Source organism: Ictalurus punctatus, chromosome 25 (genome assembly GCF_001660625.3).
Source record: "Ictalurus punctatus breed USDA103 chromosome 25, Coco_2.0, whole genome shotgun sequence".
Lineage (NCBI taxonomy): Eukaryota > Metazoa > Chordata > Actinopteri > Siluriformes > Ictaluridae > Ictalurus > Ictalurus punctatus.
The window spans coordinates 7,840,988-7,858,288 of NC_030440.2; the positions used below are offsets into that span (position 1 = coordinate 7,840,988).

Here is a 17,301-nt window from a genome sequence, read left to right on the forward strand (position 1 = left end):
TGTGTTTAATTGTTGTGATTTACTCCCAATAACAATGCACAAAACAATAGTTAAACCTAATTAGATCTAATTTCCCCTCAGATTCAATTGACGCCTTTAATCAAACGCCTGTTAATTTGCCCTGCAGACTCGGGAAATACCATCATCTTGTTCGAGGGTGTAGGAAATTTGTTTAGAAGTGAAACGTTTTTTTTTTTTTTTTAATCTTTCTTTGTAACAAAAAGTAAATATGGTGCATGCACGGATAGATACGAGTGTAGTTTGAAATAATATTAGTTCACGAATTATAGTAAGAGAGAAACGTTTTGAGGCGAGTCAATATAAACAAGAGTCCCCCTCTTTTTTTTGGGATGGTTTGAACCAAAGGACTGTTGCAATGCCTAGAGAAAGAGTGAACACACACATTGAATATATTATCGACCTTTGCCAGATAGAGAGGAACGCAGGGAAGGCGTTATAATGTTAGTCCTTTATTATCATCTTTGGGAGACATGATACACACGGAAGAGTAGATTTTGATAGTAAAGTGGCAGAATTGTTTTTCCTCCCTTCTTTTTTGTGTTTCATTTCCTTCACTCGTTTGTACTGGGGATTTTGCAGATCGCACACATTTCCATGCAGTACAGTATTTAGAAGTTTATCTGGTTTGGCCGTCTATCATAAGGGTTTTTTTTATTTTTATTTTGTATAAATATTTTTTTTTAAGGCTAAACCGCGTTACAATTTACATTGAAACAGATTTGTCCAAACAGGCTGAAAAAGAGCCAACAATGAAGGCGGAATTACTTCCAATTGCAACATGGCTGCTGCTGCCCACACGTTTATGGGAGAAGTTTAGTCCCTGATGCAGAATAAGTTTTGTTTCTCGTTTATTGAAAAGATAAAGGTCAGTACTTATTAGATACATTGCCTTTGCTTTGGACTGCACGAGCCAAAACTACGCAGAGAAACCGAGACAAGGGCGACTTGGATACTCCATCTGTGATTACAGGACTTCACATTACTGTCCGGATTTGTTACTCGTGTAACGTCTGAGGCTTTATCTCATCTCTCAATCTTTCCTGAGGAAGACAAAAAGATGCATTTTTCCATTCCTGAGACGGAGGTTCGCTCCGGTGAAAATGGCTCTACATATGTGGTGAGTGTTTTGGGTGCGTGTTGGTTTTCTTTTCTCTCGGAGTCTTGCCAACAATGTTAAAAAAAAAAAAAAAATCCTCTCCAATTCGACCATACAGGTTAATTCATGTCACCTGTCTAGTATGCCCACCCATCCTGCTTTGCATCTAAGACAAATAATTCGACTCTTTACAACCTGGAAATTCCTAAGCACTCTACTTATTTCACATGATTTTATTTAGTACAGACTGTATGTCTTATGTTGTAGTCACATGAAATAATTATGACTAGGACCTTTTTAACAATCCATTTTCGAGGTTGTTGGCCTGTAATGAAATGAATAATCTCAGGATTTATGGAGAGTGTGCTGTCATGCTCCTGACAGTGGAGTCCAACTAACAGTACACTCAGAAGAAGGGCTCTTCTGGGGGTCAATATTATTAGCTTTCTACAGGGACTAATACTTGAAAGCTTGACCAAAAACCTTTTTAAGACTTTCATCAGAGGAACAAACTTTAAATAAATAAAGGTAATAAATCCTTAAGAGTGTAGACTTTGCATTAGGGCTGGGCGATATGACAGAAATGTATCGTATCACGATACTTGAGGACATTTCTACAATGTACGATGCGTATCGCAATATAATATAATTTAGCCAACAAACTGTCTGCAAAACAGTATTAAAATATATATTTTTTAAATGTTAATTGTTTGTTTCTTTAACGCCGACAAAGATTAAGCAAATAAAAAGGAAACTGCTGACATCCATTCAGTGCCAATTAATTTGTAATCATTTTTTATAAGTCATACCAGCAATATCTCAGAAAAGTGTGTATAGTGTAATAATTGATCATGATATCAATATATATATTGCCCAGCCCTACTTTGCCCGCTTCCTAATAGTGTTCCTATAGTGTTCCTATGCCTTTGGGTGGGGATTCAGAGAAAGTAAGATTTGGTAAACAGGTACACATTTGTAGTCTGCTTTGCCACTTTGAGCCTCTGGCACTCTCTTTCTACACGATCAAGATTTTAACTCGGAAAAGTGCACCAAGCTGCTGAACTATGCTTCCTCCCTGCTTCATTTGTGGAACTCCCGGGGGAGGCTGAATTACAGTAAATGGGCTGACAGGGTGAAACCGCCTGTCTTTCAAAGACCTTTTTTATAAGGTTTAATTTTGACATCCACATAAGATTATTTCCTTGTGTATTGAGATGGATTGTTTTGGACTTTTGTGGCACCGATTGCAACAGAACCAACAGTTTTAAGAAAAATCGACAGAATTGTAGGTAGAAGTGAGGCTGGGGCTGATTTCTTTCAAGACCAGATTGTAGACAGCCATGTCTGATGATTACATGGTGAAACACCATCTGATATTGTTCAACCCACTTCACTGACCTCTGTCCCGCTGCAGTGACTGAGAAAGCACACATAAAATAGTGTGGCAAGTATAATAAACATGAATGAGGTGGATTATTTACTCAGCTTACCTTTTGCAAAGAAACTTACTGTAGATATACTAAGCATGAAATAGGGCTGTGGCATATCGTATCGTCCATGATATACCGGTACAATTCCTCCCCGCGATGAGAATTTGTCATCTCGCGATATTGAGTTTAGGCGATGCCGTGTTGACGCATGGGCGTCTCAGACGTTCAATGAGAACAAGGATGGCGGGAGGCAGAGGTTTGATTATGAATCCTGCGAGTATTGGTGTTTGCATTTTGACTGGAATTTTAATTTGTGAGTAAAACTCATTCTAGTTACACATGGACATTCTCGCTGTGGTTGCTGGAACTACGCGTGCTACTGTGGACCCGGGACTGGAATTACCACATGCAGTTTTGCACTCGGGTCTCCTTTGAACAGTGGATTAGTTCAACAAACAGACTTCATACAAAAACCATAATAAACTTTCCTTTGCTTTTACACTATGCTTTGTTACCCAGATGAGGACGGGTTCCCTTCTGAGTCTGGCTCCTCTCAAGGTTTCTTTCTCTTAACATCTTAGGGAGGTTTTCCTCGCCACCGTCTTGCTCAATTGGGATTAATTCCCACACTTAAAATCTGTATCCTGTGTTCATATATTTCTGTAAAGCTGCTTTGAGACAAGGAACGTTGTAAAAAGTGCTATACATATAAAATTGAATTGAAGTTATTAGCCTACTTTATTTGGTATAGTTCAGTATTTGGTGACGGTTAATATTTAAGCTTTACCTTTTGGGATCAATATTTGTGTTAGCACAGCTCGCAAGACTGTATGCTGATGTCACTTTTGGCTAAAAACCCCAAACGTTGAATGTTTCTATTTTTCATATAGTCATTTATATCATTTACAAAATTTTTTTTGCAAATATCGCAAACAGAATACCATGAAATATCATGATATAGTTTTAAGTCTGTATCGCCCATCCCTGCCATGAACTGGTATGAATTAGAAAATAGTGCAGGTGACAGTATTGTAAAGGGTTTTTTTTTTTTTTTTTAAATTTGTTTTGTTTGTTTGTTTTTTAAACCGAAGTTTACAACTTTCACGTGTACCATGCAATACCTAGTAGGTCAAATCAGCAGATAGGCAGCTGTCTATCTGTCTTTAAGCGTGCGTGTGTGTAATAGCTTGGCTCCTACCGTTCTTATCATGCGTTAAGCATGATAAGCACCTTGTGATATATTCCATTACTCAACCCTAATAGTTTTATTGTCAAGCTATTGATATTTGATTTTCGCCCTCCCATCGAATATCATGACCAGCCGTCACTAGGAACTCCTGTGCTATAGTCGTTGTCTTTTTTTATTTATTTTTTATTTATTTTTTTAGCCGGTAGCCTGAATATCTCTTTGTAAACATTAAGTTCTGTGCATACACTGTGTGCTTGACTTATTAGATTAAATTCAGCTTCGTCATTAAACAGAGTACAAAGCCCAAAATATGCAGCTAGCATCTAACCAAAAGTGCAAAAATAGCAAGTCATATTAAGGGAAATGTGCAAAGAGACAAGTAAAGTGCAAGCGATGTGCAAATGGCATGTTATCAACAATGGAATATTGTTGGCATGAAAGTCCTGAAACAAAAGAATGGCATGATTCTGGACTAATTTACAGACGACTACCTCTGTTGACATGTTTGTGCAAAACCTAAAAGGCTGTGAGATAATCCTTATTCTATGAAGTCGTTCTTTCATGCTAGATGATCTATGCTTTCGTTATATATATATATATATATATATATATATATATATATATATATATATATATATATATATATATATATATATATATATATATATATATATATATATAATAATTTTATATATATATAATTTTATATAATTTTATATATATATATTATTTATATATATATATAAAATTTTTGGCATCAGAAGGCTGCTTGAGAACTTTGCAAAGAACACAAGACTTGGACAGGTCTTTCAAGATCACTAGAGGAGGGAAAGATGGCTGGATGCCGACCTACGCCGTCTATTCAGTCACTCTTCAGCACTTGTGGTCCTCTGTTGTCTCTCAAAATGTGCAGCATAGACATGTGGACACCAGTGTTGTTTGCTTCCTCTTCTTTTCCCCAGTAATTTCCAGCAGAAACTTCTCATTGAGGTGCAGCATGTGTGGAATGTGTAGCCTAAACGCAGCCAAAATTCCTGCTGTCTGAGTGAATTTTCTGGATTTATATTACAGCTTTTTTTTCCCCCCTCTTCTGCACTCGTTTCTCTTTAAACCTTCCCTTCTAAACAGTCTTATTGTGAGAGTGCTCATTTGAGCAGCATGTTCATGCTTTGGCTAAAGTTGGCTCCATTTGGATGTGGATGAATCGTCACTGGTGGGTGGGGGGGGAGGGGGGTGTTTTGCACTCTAAATGGCATACTTCCTGTGCAAATGAACTCTTGTCTTGATGATTATCCAGGAAGTGTGAGAGATTGAGGCCATGCCTTTCCTTCCTTTTTTTAATATTTTGATTGTTTTATAATTGCTTCTGTACAGTACTTTGGTCAGTGTAAGCTGAATTTAAATGTGCTTTATAAATACAATTTACTCACATCCTTTTTTTTTTTGTGTGGAGTGGACTAAAGTAAAGAGTGCATGAAAATCCCATGTCTGTCTGACAAGTTAAGACTTGGCAGTTTTATTGCCAGGATGGTTTTAATGCATGCCTACAAGTTGGCAAGCCTTTTATTAACTAGGGTTGCATAGTTCGGGTTAAAACGTTCATTTATTATAAGAAAATGAGATTATAATAATTTCTAATGAACTATTCAGTCAGATTTTGCTTTACCAGAATTAGCTTAGTTAAAAACAGATGACCAAATGTTCGGGGGGGGGGCAAAAGTCTGAGGCACATTGGAATTCTATTCTTTTATTTATTTATAACAAGTTTTAAAGGGGGAAAAAAAAGGAAGTGTGCATAATGTTAAATATTCAGGATTCTGTGTGATTTTGTTTTGGTTCATGACGATCTGTTTGTGACATTGGTAACTCCTATGTACAAAAGGTCAAATAATTCTTGAGGCTTATCCCTTCCACTGAAGAACATATTCAGATTAAAAACTCTCATGGTTTTGATCTAAACCATCTGGTTTTACACAAACTTATGTCCATGCCAGCTCGAGTGAACTGTCTTTAAAGCAAAAGGGTGGAGATTCCAAATACTAAGAAATTTTCATGACTTTTCACTCATTACTGCTGATGGTGTAATTTGTAATTAAATCTCCATCCATTCATCCATTTTCTGTACCGCTTATCTTTACTAGGTCGCGGGGAGCCTGGAGCATGGGGCACAAGGCAGAGTACACCCTGAACGGTATAGTGCGAGTCCATCGCAGGGCACAATCACAGGCACAGTCACATGCACATTCACACACCCGTTCATGCACTATGGATACTTTGGACATGCCAATAAGCCTTCCATGCATGTCTTTGGAACCCCACAGCACAGGGAGAACATGCAAACTCTACCCACAACGCTGCAGCAGGATTCCCCCCCCCCGGAGGAGTGAGGAGAACGTGCTAACGATTTTTTTTTTTATTAGATTTGTTTTGTAGGGCCAAGAAGGTTTAAGTGATTATTATTATTATTATTATTATTATTATTATTATTATAACCTCCAGGATATGTCATGAATAATCAAAAACCGGCCTGCATTAAGATGACCCAAAAGCCCTGTGAAAACAAATTTTTCTAAAATGCATTAATCCACTTCTGTACCAACATAAATGCGGTTGTCTGACTTCTTGAATATTGATGCTCCTTCCCTCGTTTTACCCCTTGCAAAAAGTCCCTGGGAAGAAAATGTGTCTTTTAAGCTGATTGAATTTTTTTTTTTTTTTTTTTTTTTTTTTCCTGCCACGTCTAAAAGTAAGTTGCGTTCCTTATTTCATGAATGATGGGCCAAGATGAAGACTTAATGGAATGAGTTTGAGTAAATAATATTAGGGGAATTGTAATATCCTCTTTTTTTTTTTTCCTAAGAGCAGGATGATTTTGGCCGTCATGCAAGATCACAACGATGACCTAAAATAGGGGGAAAAATCCACACGTGATCCATTACACTTGCTCTTGTTATTACAGCAGAAAAGGAAGGGCAATTATCAGTCACCACCCGTTGTGTGTATTGGCATGTGTGCAGCGGAAGCAGCATGGAGCCGGAGCTGTTCTCTCCGCTAAAGCCGAGATGAAACCAGGGCCTCGTTTTCTGGGGTGAGACAGTTAGGGAGCCTATTTACATGGTTTGTGGACCGGTTTTGTTTATGGCCTTGTGGAAGCTGGAGCTAGTTCATAAACTCTCATTGTGTTTTATTCATAGTTCTTGCAGATTTGCTCTAGGTTTGTTAAAGTTCCCCAACACTCCTCCACCTTTTTGTTTGTTTGGTTTATGCGTCATCAGAAGTGCTTCTGAAAGCACCCTGAAAAGAACTCCTGAATTTTTTTATTTATTTATTTTTTATTTAGCTGTCCATCCACCAAGAGGGCAGTGAACACAGAGACGTGACTGGTGAAAGCACACATTGTCTATTCAGTTTTGACTGAATTGAGGATGTTGCACTTCTCACTGTGGCCCCATCTGAGAAAGGTGATGCAGAACCAAACAGTCTAAGTTACAGCCTACTACATGATTCAAGGCTTTAAAATTTTATTCAGAACTTGTTTGAAGCAGAACACATGAGCCAGCTTGCTTTAAAATATTTAACTGTAGGTTACTCGGCAAAAAAAAAAAAATCAATCCCTGAACACGGGCAGAAATATAACAACTTGACTTTAAAAAGCTTGAATCAGCTGACAGGAAATATAATCTTTTTTTTGTATTCTGTATGTCTAGTCATTCAAAAGTTTTTTTTTTTTTTTTTTTTTTTTTTTTTAAAAAAAACAGTGTAAATTATCTTAATATAATTAAGATTTTCACTGTTTATGATTTTATTCCACAATGCGGTTGACTTCTCGAATCTGATTGGTCAGGAAGTGTGCATTATTTTTGTACAACAGCACAGCTTGGACAGTTGTTCTGGCTGTGACATGAATGATAGGTTTGTATACGCTATTGTTTCTATAGTAACAGCTCATGCACTTGTAATACAGATGCGTTACATAATCAAAAACGAATAAAAATGAACCGATTTGAAACAAAATGTTTTGATTAACAAGTAACAATGTAACTGATGTTGGGGAATTTTTTTTTTTGGAGACATTTATCATTTTATGGAAGGAGCCTCAAAAAAATTGCTTGTTTTTTTCACGAGAGAGAAAAGGGGATACTGGTGAAGGAACGACTGCTTGTCATTGCTTTAATGCAAGTGATAACGGGAATTTACTTGTTATACAACAAAGCTAAACATAATCTCTTAAAGCTTAACATAATCTCTTAATGTATGGTGTCATTCATTGATGATGGTAATCTTTGGCAAATCACTGTGGTATAAGTAGAATAACACTCTCCAGATTGTGCATTTATACGAAAATAATCTACCCACAGTCGTTTGAGGAAAATAGGAACGGTCTCATAGGACTGTGCCATAGCGTACTGTCCATGATCTACTGGTACGATAGTGTTTACCCGCCACCAAATGGGCGTCTCGCACATAGAACGAGAACAAGCATGGGGGAAGGCGTAGGAAACCCTAGAAGAGGAAGAAGAATTAATCCCCAAAAAAGGAGCTTCCTCAGTGATATGAAAGTGGTTCGGATACAGAAGATCAGATGTGAATCAAATGTCTGATTTATAAAGTGTGTCAAAAACCGTGCCAACAAAGGGTGAAAATGTATCAAATTTGTTCCACCACCTCACACAAAAACATTGACCAGACTATGAGGAAAGGCAGAAGATGGTGTTGAACGTTAGTCTTTTCATATCATAACTTATATTGTTACCACACAATAAATCCCATGAAATATTATAGTTTTAGGTCTATGTGGCATAACCCTACTGTCTCAAATCACACATTTACGTGGCCTACTTGTTGGAGATGGCTGTATCTCTCCAACCACATGCGTTTGAACTTAACAAATATTTACTAACTCTCCTAAACGTTCCTTTGGATCTTCTAGATTAGTAGGCTTTCTTAGTAAATGCTTTTAAGTTTAAGGTCATGGTATGTAATTTGAAATGCAGATACAGGGTCGGGCACACAGGGTTGGAGCTCTCACCAGTGTCCCAAACCCCCACTGCAGTTTTTACACTTTGACCTGCTCACTGAAGTTATTTTTCCTGCAAAAGCACATCCATTTCAGTTCCAGATGGCTTTAAAGCCAGATGAGATTCAGTTCTGTCCTTGATTTGTTTTATTATTAATATCTCTTTGACAGAAGGTTTGATGGTGTGGTGGTGGTTGTTGTTGTTGTTATAGAAAACATTTTTCCAGCTTGTTGGTCTTTCTCTCCCCTCTTAAGTTTTAGCTATTTTTTTGGAAACATGGTTTACCTCGACGCTGCAGATCATTAGCATGTAATTACAGGAAGAGCTCAGAACTCTGCTTGTGAGATCATCAGTCACAACCCTGCAGCCATGAAATCTTTTGACATGGCCCATCCTTTTTCAGTGATGGATTAGCGAGCTATAAAAGTGGGATTACTCTCTTCAATAATGCATGTAGTGTTAAATAGATAGACTGAAGGGGCAAAGCTGTGGCTGTTAGGATGTTCTTGGAGCTGTGTACCAGAGCGTCCTATGGTGTTTATCATTTAATGTCTCCCTCAGCATGTGATCAGAAAGTCAGTCTTTGTTAGAACCCTACCTCCACAGTGTGTGCTTTGTATTTCTCCAGAGTCTGATTGATTTGGTTTTTCTTCTCTCCTCCTCAGGCCTACAACATCCATGTCAACGGGGTCCTGCACTGCCGAGTGCGCTACAGCCAGCTCTTAGGCTTGCATGAACAGGTAACAAACTCTTAGGGGAATTTACTGAAGGGATCTGGAAGTGAGGTAATAAATCGCTTCATGCCTAATCTAGATTAGTAGATGGATGGAACAATATTTTATTGATTCCTCCACTGGTGAGATTTAATAGCATTTTAAGCTTTCATTTACCAACATCAGTGTTTTCCAGTGGGGGGGGAAGCTGAGCCTGCCCATGCCTCTCTCTGACCTTTTTTGAATAAGCTTATTGCAAAGAACATCCAAGTCACGTGGATGTCCTGTGATTTGTTGATGAATGGAGAGAACTTGAGTGTTTCTGCCAGGAAAGCCACGTTTAGTGCTCTGGGTACTGCTGTTGCTAGGTAACAGGGCATGTGTGGTCAGATGATGCGCCCTGGTTACGAGGGTTGCCATGGTGGAGGGCAGCAGTCGACTTGCTCTGATCAGCCCCAAATCTAATTACCTCCATGTAATTAGAAGAGGTGTGAAGATGTGCTATTTTTTTATTATTTTTTTCAGCTTCTCTTCTGTATTTTTGCATTTCAGTACTAATACCTAGTGACATTACTATGGTGTGTATATAGTGCAGTCATTTTGTATTGTGTGCTGATGTATTATTATTGTCATTCCTCTATATCGCTTGTATGCATTGGAACAAATTGTCGTTTATCTAGGACCATGCTGCAACACTTAACAGTACAGTGGCGAATTACACAGGACTACGTAAAGTGCACGTGTGACCATGGCGTTCAGTTGTGCGTACAAATGCACATTGTTATCTGGAGAAATGTTCATGTATTATGTCGGTTTAGGAAATTAGGACTATTGTGAATGGTGCTTCGGAGAAATGTTTTGCTAAAACAAATATGAAAATTTCACTTGTACGAGAAGGAAACGAGGTCTACATTTCATGTTGTGTTTGTAGGAACTATGGTCCTGGTTATGCAGTTTGTTTGTTTATTTTGCCCTTAGATTGTGTCCTTATGATTCATTATATCATTATATTTACTATGTAGTGCATTGTGTCTGCGGTTAAGCAGGCATCTTGCATACCTGTATCACACACAAGATACAAATCAACTCACACCTTCCTGTTTCTCAGGTCCAGCAGTATTACGCCAAAGATGGCTGCTGCTTCGAAAAGCTCAAATTTCTGTGAACCCAGTGGAAGGAGGCAGCTTCAGACACCGCTTAAACTGTCTGCTCATCTGCAATAAGATTTTCTGCTGTATTAAATGCTTCGGCCGTAACTAGTCAGGAGATCATGGACCACATAGATTATGATGTAATGGATTCGGAGGGGGTTGTCCGTAAATGTTGCTTAGAAAGACGGCATCTTTAGTGCCTTTATGCCTGCATTTTCTCAGTGGTCTGGTTACAAGCATGATTGTTTATGCATTTATTGCGTTTACTTTTGGAACAGATCAAGAAAGAGTATGGAAACAACGTGGTACCTGCCTTCCCCCCAAAGAAGATCTTCACCCTCACGCCTGCAGAAGTGGAGCAGCGTAGAGAGCAGCTGGAGAAGTACATGCAAGCTGGTGAGTTTGACATAATGACAATGTTTTCTTAATCTCAGTCCTCCATGTAGTGCGAGTCAAATTACGTTCTCTAAACTCGTTCCGAGTTGTTGTAAGTCAGCTCTTTTAAAGTCTCTCAATTGTGCAGATCCTGTTTACCATGTATATTCCAAGTACCGCATGGATACCTGCACTATCCTATAGATTTATAGACTTGTCGTACTAGCGAAACTGGCAGGATAATGTTGGAGAGAATTTTTGCCCCACCACATGAGTAAATAAACCTCCGTGTTCTACTACTGTGGCTCAGAGTGCCATTAGGTTTAACATTGTACAGAAATACTTTTCTGACGTCTTTTTGTATTCTGGCGTTGCTTTTAAACGGCTTGGGGAGGTTGGACGTAATCATTGGTTAAAGCCAGCCAGGGGTGACATTCTCTGCATGTAAAGGCAAATCGTTGGAGCATGGCAGCACCATGAGCCGTTTGTTCTAATCCATTTCGGTCCCGGCACATGCAGCCAAACAAGCTAAGCCTTGTTGAGCGTATTTGCTCATAGTCTGAGAGCACACAGGCTGTTCTTGGCTGGCCACTTGCACCGTTACATCATGGTTTAAAGCGGTTATGGAAAATGAACCACTGCGCACACACAGTCTTTTCAGAGCGCACACATTTGTTTGTTTACACAAATACGATGTGCGCCTTTTGAGGGCTGCGGATGGCCAACGTGCCATAAATGATGAAGCAGTTGGGTTTATCCACCTCTTGGTTCCATCCAAAGCTTTTTATACGTCATCCAAAAAAAATAAAAATCTTATTCTGATGAACACAAGGGTCTGTTTAGAGAAACAATGATGCATAAAGTTTAAATCACTTTCTTTGTAGTGTTTCTTTGTAGTGTCCCTATTTGATAAATTCTGTTAATAAATTATTTTATTTGCTATCATTAATAAGCAGATACCGATATAGTTTGTTAAATGGTGCTTTATTTATGATTACTAGTTTCTTTCAGTATATTTGTTCATTGTATAGAATAGCCTCCTATTTATTAACGCTATGTTCCTATACAGCTTTGTCAATGTAATTAAATCCATGAATCATAATCAGATGCTTATCAGGCAATACAGTCGACATAAATACAGTAATATTATGAATGGTCCTTAAATGTAAAGTGAAGGATTCCAGATTTATATTAGAAATGTATCGCCACATGAGTTTGCATGCTTTATTTGTATTTATAAACTTGAAGTTGTAACTTTTTTCTATTTCAGACTTCAGAATAGAAGACTTTTTCTGAAACTGATTCTCAAGGTGTTTTGCTACAAGTTGAACCAATTTATGCATGTCATTAAAACTGTGTGCACACACCTAGCTTTAGTTGTTACAATGTTCCTGTCAGAACTTGACACTTTTTTATATATATATATATATATATATATATATATATATATATATATATATATATATATATATATATATATATATATATATATATAATATATTTTTTTTTTTAACAGTGCGTCAGGATCCTCTGCTTGGAGCCAGTGAAATGTTCAACAGCTTTTTAAGAAAAGCCCAACAGGTACAAACTATCATGTGCTGTAATGTTTCTAATACTGTGTGTGAAATAAGAGGTGTTTTGAGAGTGTTCTGGTGAACGGTTTTGTTTCCTCTAGGGGCTTAACAGTTAGCACGTTTTCCTCGCACCTCCCGGGTTAGGGGTTGGACTCCTGCCTCCACCCTGAATTTACATGTTCTCCCTGTGGTTCGGGGGTTTCCTCCTGGTACTCTGGTTTCCTCCTCCAGTACAAAGACATGTTTTATAGGCTGATTGGCGTTTCCAAATTGTCCGTAGTGTGTGTATGAGATTGTGCCCTGCGATGGATTGGCACCCCATCCAAGGTGTCCCCCGAGGTCCCTGGGATTGGTTCCAGGCTCCTTGCGACCCTGTGTAGGATAAGCGGTACAGAAAATGCATGGATGTATGATTGTTTCCTCCTGTTACTTTATTGCCTCTCAGCATGTGAGGTCACTCTTGGGTTCCTCAGCTCCATTAAATATTGTTTTGGACCAGTTTTCCCATGCTTGTTAACAAGTCTGCATGAGGAACAGAATGAGGGATTAGTCAGGCTTTTGCTGTGTCATTTCATCTGGTCTGCAGAGAACAGCGGCTATTTTAACATCCTCCCACATTAGCAGTAGAGACAGTATATGCTTTCAGTAAGCTGTAGTATTCAGCAAAAGGTTTGGTCATCTAGGTCCATGGTTCTCATAGTGGTGTCCGAGGACCCCTGGACTGTCCGTTATAAGTTATTTTGTTGGAGATGGCAGTATCTCTCCAACCATATGCATTTGAACTTAACAAATATTTACTAACTCCCCTAAATGTTCCTTTTGGATCTTCTAGATTAGTAGGCGTTCTTAGTAAATGCTTTTAAGTTTAAGGTCACGGTATGCAATTTGAAATGCAGATACAGGGTCAGGCACACAGGGTTGGATCTCTCGCCCCCCCATCCCCCAAATTTGAATAAAAATGGGTTCTGATGGGAAAAAAAAAACATTTTTGCCTCCAGTAAATAGGCAAACTGTTATTGTGTACACAAATATTGCGCCTAATTTCTAGTAGTTAAAATAAATCTGTACTGATGGGGATTTTTGTGTGGTGTGTGTTTGTTTTTTTATTTATTTATTTTTTTAATTTTTTTTTTTTTAAAAGGGGCCCCTGACTGTAAAAAGAGATTCAGAACACCTGGTCTACATAGTTGATATCTGTCTTTCCTTTGTCCACAGCCTCTTCCCTCTGATATATATATATATATATATATATATATATATATATATATATATATATATATATATATATATATATATATATAAATAAATAAGATGTCTGTCGTTTATCTGCAGCTTTCCAAAGCCCTGCTGCTCAGACACCTGCTGTTTTCTCTTTACAACAGGAGACACAACAGATCCCCACTGAAGAGGTCCAGCTGGAGGTGCACTTATCCAACAGCCAGAAGGTCAAAGTCAACATCTTGACGTCAGACCAGACTGAAGATGTCCTTGAGGTAAAGACGCTGTGCAGCCAAACCGTTGTGCTCAGAACTGGATCCAGGACAATTTGCGTTATGACTTTTTAGTACTTGAGCTAGACGTTTAGCTAAAGTTGCCAGACCGCTTTATCTGAAGGCATCCTGATGGCTTCCTGGGTTTGTGTTATTCCATCTGAGATTCCTGAACTGATTTGTGTTTGTTGTGTAGAAGTTTTTATAGGGCGCTTACAATTTTGGCAGTAATATCGGGGGCCAAACTAAAATAAATAACCACGATGGCATGTTTAAAATCCTGCTGGGAATGTCATACCAGACACCAATTTCACTTCTTCATTGTTGCATGTCTTTAGAGAAGAAATGCCTTTTGGACAGAAAATGTGCTCCAAATTAGTTGTTCACACAAAAGGACTTATTACTTAGAGCTTAAGATTCCTGCCAAACCCACAATCCAGAAAAACAAGATCAATTTCTGGGAGCTTCATGTTTTCAGACTGGTGCTTGTTTCTGCTTCAGTTTATATCCAAATGGGAGGCGCAGAGCCCAGCTGAGTGCTCTCTGGAGAAAACACATTGCACTTCTCGGTTTGCTCAAACACTGTGTCAGTTGCACTGCAGATGCTAAATGCTTCTCCCAACTGAACATTAGAGTGCAGCCTCTTTCCTGTATACTGTTCTTTTACAGACCATTTTGTCAGTAAAAGTAGAACAATTCCCGTGTGTGTGTGTGTGTGTGTGTGTGTGCGGTTTGTGCTTATTTAAGTGTTTCTAGAGTGATTGAGTGATGGAGTTGGCATGTAGCCTAGAAGAGATGCGCTTTCAGCAACAAAGTGTTCCTTTTATACAGCTGAGTTGGAAGATTTGAGTCGGCGTAGCTGCCAAGCTAAGTCAGCAAACCCAGTGCAGTTTTAATGTTGCACCATTTATATAGTGCTTTCGAATGGATGTAGGTCATTTTAGATATTTCCGGTTGTCAGAAAGCCTGATGACGAGGTACACCTTTCACACTTTTAACCAGTGTCTCTAGGGAAACCGAAATGTTTTTGGGTGGAAAAGCTTTGAACTGACCTTTCCTGATTGACACTTGCTATGGATGCACTGCAAAGCTAGGGTTTTTTATTATGCAGCACCTTCCTCATCGTGTCTCCGCTGTGACCCACGTGGCCTTGTGCTATCCCAGCTGTGTGAGGCTCACTCAGCCCTCTATTAAAGCATGTTTGACCCTGCAGATAAATGTAGCAAGTTTGCATTCTGAAGAAAAAGGATCAAATGTCAAGGTAGTTGATGTTTGACGATCACCTGATGGATGCAGCCAAGTGACTTTCTGCATAAACATATTTATGAGTGACTTAATCATGAGATCATCTTGTTCTAATGTTTATCTTATTGTGAAGCAAGCTGTCAGGTTGTCTTTTTGATTTCTTTGATTTTTTTTTTTTTGCCTTTCATGTAGTGGAACATGTCTGGATGTGTTAGTTGCCAGTTAAAAAAGTCTTTTTCATGCCTTTTTGTTTTAATATGAACTCGTGGTGTTATACTTCATGATTATGCAAGTCCTCTTGTGAGACTCAGAAAATTCTCAACTGGCAGGTTGCCTTGCTATTGACCCAAGTTTGTTATATAGGCGTATACTATATCTAAATACCATAAGATGTTTCTGTGCTACATTACAAGACACAGTGAGTATCGAATTGATTGATTAATTCTCTTTTGGGCCTTTCCCCTCCTTCAATAGGCTGTTGCATCGAAACTGGAGCTGCCTGATGATTTGGTGGGCTATTTCAGCCTCTTCCTAGTTCAGGAAGGCGTAAACGGAGGCTGCACATGTGAGTACACAACCTGTATTTGCTGGTTTGATGTTATTTGTATAGAAATTGCACCAGATGTTCACCAGATGTCTTCATTTGTAAAAGCTCATGACATGCTGGATAATCTGGGTACTGTTGTATATACAGTGTACATATCTCTTACATAGGTTTGACTAGTAAGTGCACATTTTTTTTTATATTTATATATCTACTACACTTTTTCTGTTATAACCTAGTATAATGCCATCCGTGTGAAAAGATACTGCACATATTCACAACCAATAGCCTCGTTTTGTTTTTATTTTCTTATACACGCATTCAACCTACTCTTTAACTCTGCACAAAGCTATTATTTGCACATCTGGTGGATGCAAAACTGAATTTTGTTGCTGAGTACCTGTACTGTGCAATGTTGATAAGCATCTATCCGTCCTTCCTTCCCCTAGAATGTTACGTTGGGATATTATAATGCAATGTCCTCATATTTAATAGTTTCTGTTGTGGACATTCTACTTGAATTTTTGCTGTATATTTAAAGTGAACTTTGAATTTTTGGACTCGTGACATGTTCATAAGCCCGGTGATGAACAAAGCTGTTTATTCCCAGATGAAGACAGGGTTCCCGAGAGGAAGCTTGTGTTGGTATGACATTAACAACCTTGCTGCTGGCTCATCACCTAATCACTGACTGTTTAACAAGCTATTATACTTTTACCTTAATAATAATAAACCTACATTTATTTCCAAACTGTCCAGTTTGTGTGAGTGTGCCAATGATATCCTCAGATTCTTGTTCTTGGCTGACAGCAGTAGAACCTGATGTGGTCTTCTGCTGTTGTAGCACATCCACCTCAATTTTGATGTTTTGCGCATGCCGAGATGCTTTTCTGCTCACCATGATTGAGTTACTATATGCTTGCTGACAGCTCAAACTAATCTGGCCATTTCCCTCTGATCTCTCTTATCAGCGGGGTGTTTCCACTCATGGAACTGTTGCTCACTCACGGGTGTATTTTTTTTATTTATTTTTTATTTTTTTCCCTTTCCTTTTCACACCACTGTGTGTAAAGTGTGTGTGTGTGTGTGTGTGTGTGTGTGGTGAAAACCCAGGAGTTCCACAGTTTCTGAAATACTCAAACCAGTTCTTCTGGTACCAATATCCATGCCACGATCAGTCACTGAGATCACACTTTTTCTTCATTCTGCTGCTTGATGTGAATGTTAACTGAAGCTCTTGAGCTGTGTCTGCGTAATTGTATCCATTGAGGTGCTGCCACATGATGGACTGATTTAAGAAAACTACATGAATGTGCAGGATAGGTGTACAAATGGTCCTAATAATGTGGACAGTGAGGTTTAGAGTTAAAATGCTAATAACGATTAGTTATGATTTTTTATTATTTTTTTTTTCTCCACACTGTAAGGAAAATGAGAATCGCTTTGTAGGACAGT

General features: G+C 38.5%; 1 protein-coding gene across 1 annotated transcript in view; it reads left to right on the forward strand.

Annotated features, from left to right (window-relative positions):
* Positions 1-383: 383 nt before the first annotated feature.
* Positions 384-17,301, forward strand: part of snx17 (sorting nexin 17) — a 27,742-nt gene continuing 10,824 nt past the window's right edge. Inside the window, exons 1-6 of the mRNA XM_017455980.3 lie at positions 384-1,138; positions 9,420-9,494; positions 10,897-11,014; positions 12,510-12,574; positions 13,950-14,060; positions 15,777-15,867. Of these exons, the coding sequence (XP_017311469.1) occupies positions 1,079-1,138; positions 9,420-9,494; positions 10,897-11,014; positions 12,510-12,574; positions 13,950-14,060; positions 15,777-15,867 (520 nt within the window). The 5' untranslated portion in view covers positions 384-1,078. The remainder of the gene's footprint in view (positions 1,139-9,419; positions 9,495-10,896; positions 11,015-12,509; positions 12,575-13,949; positions 14,061-15,776; positions 15,868-17,301) is intronic.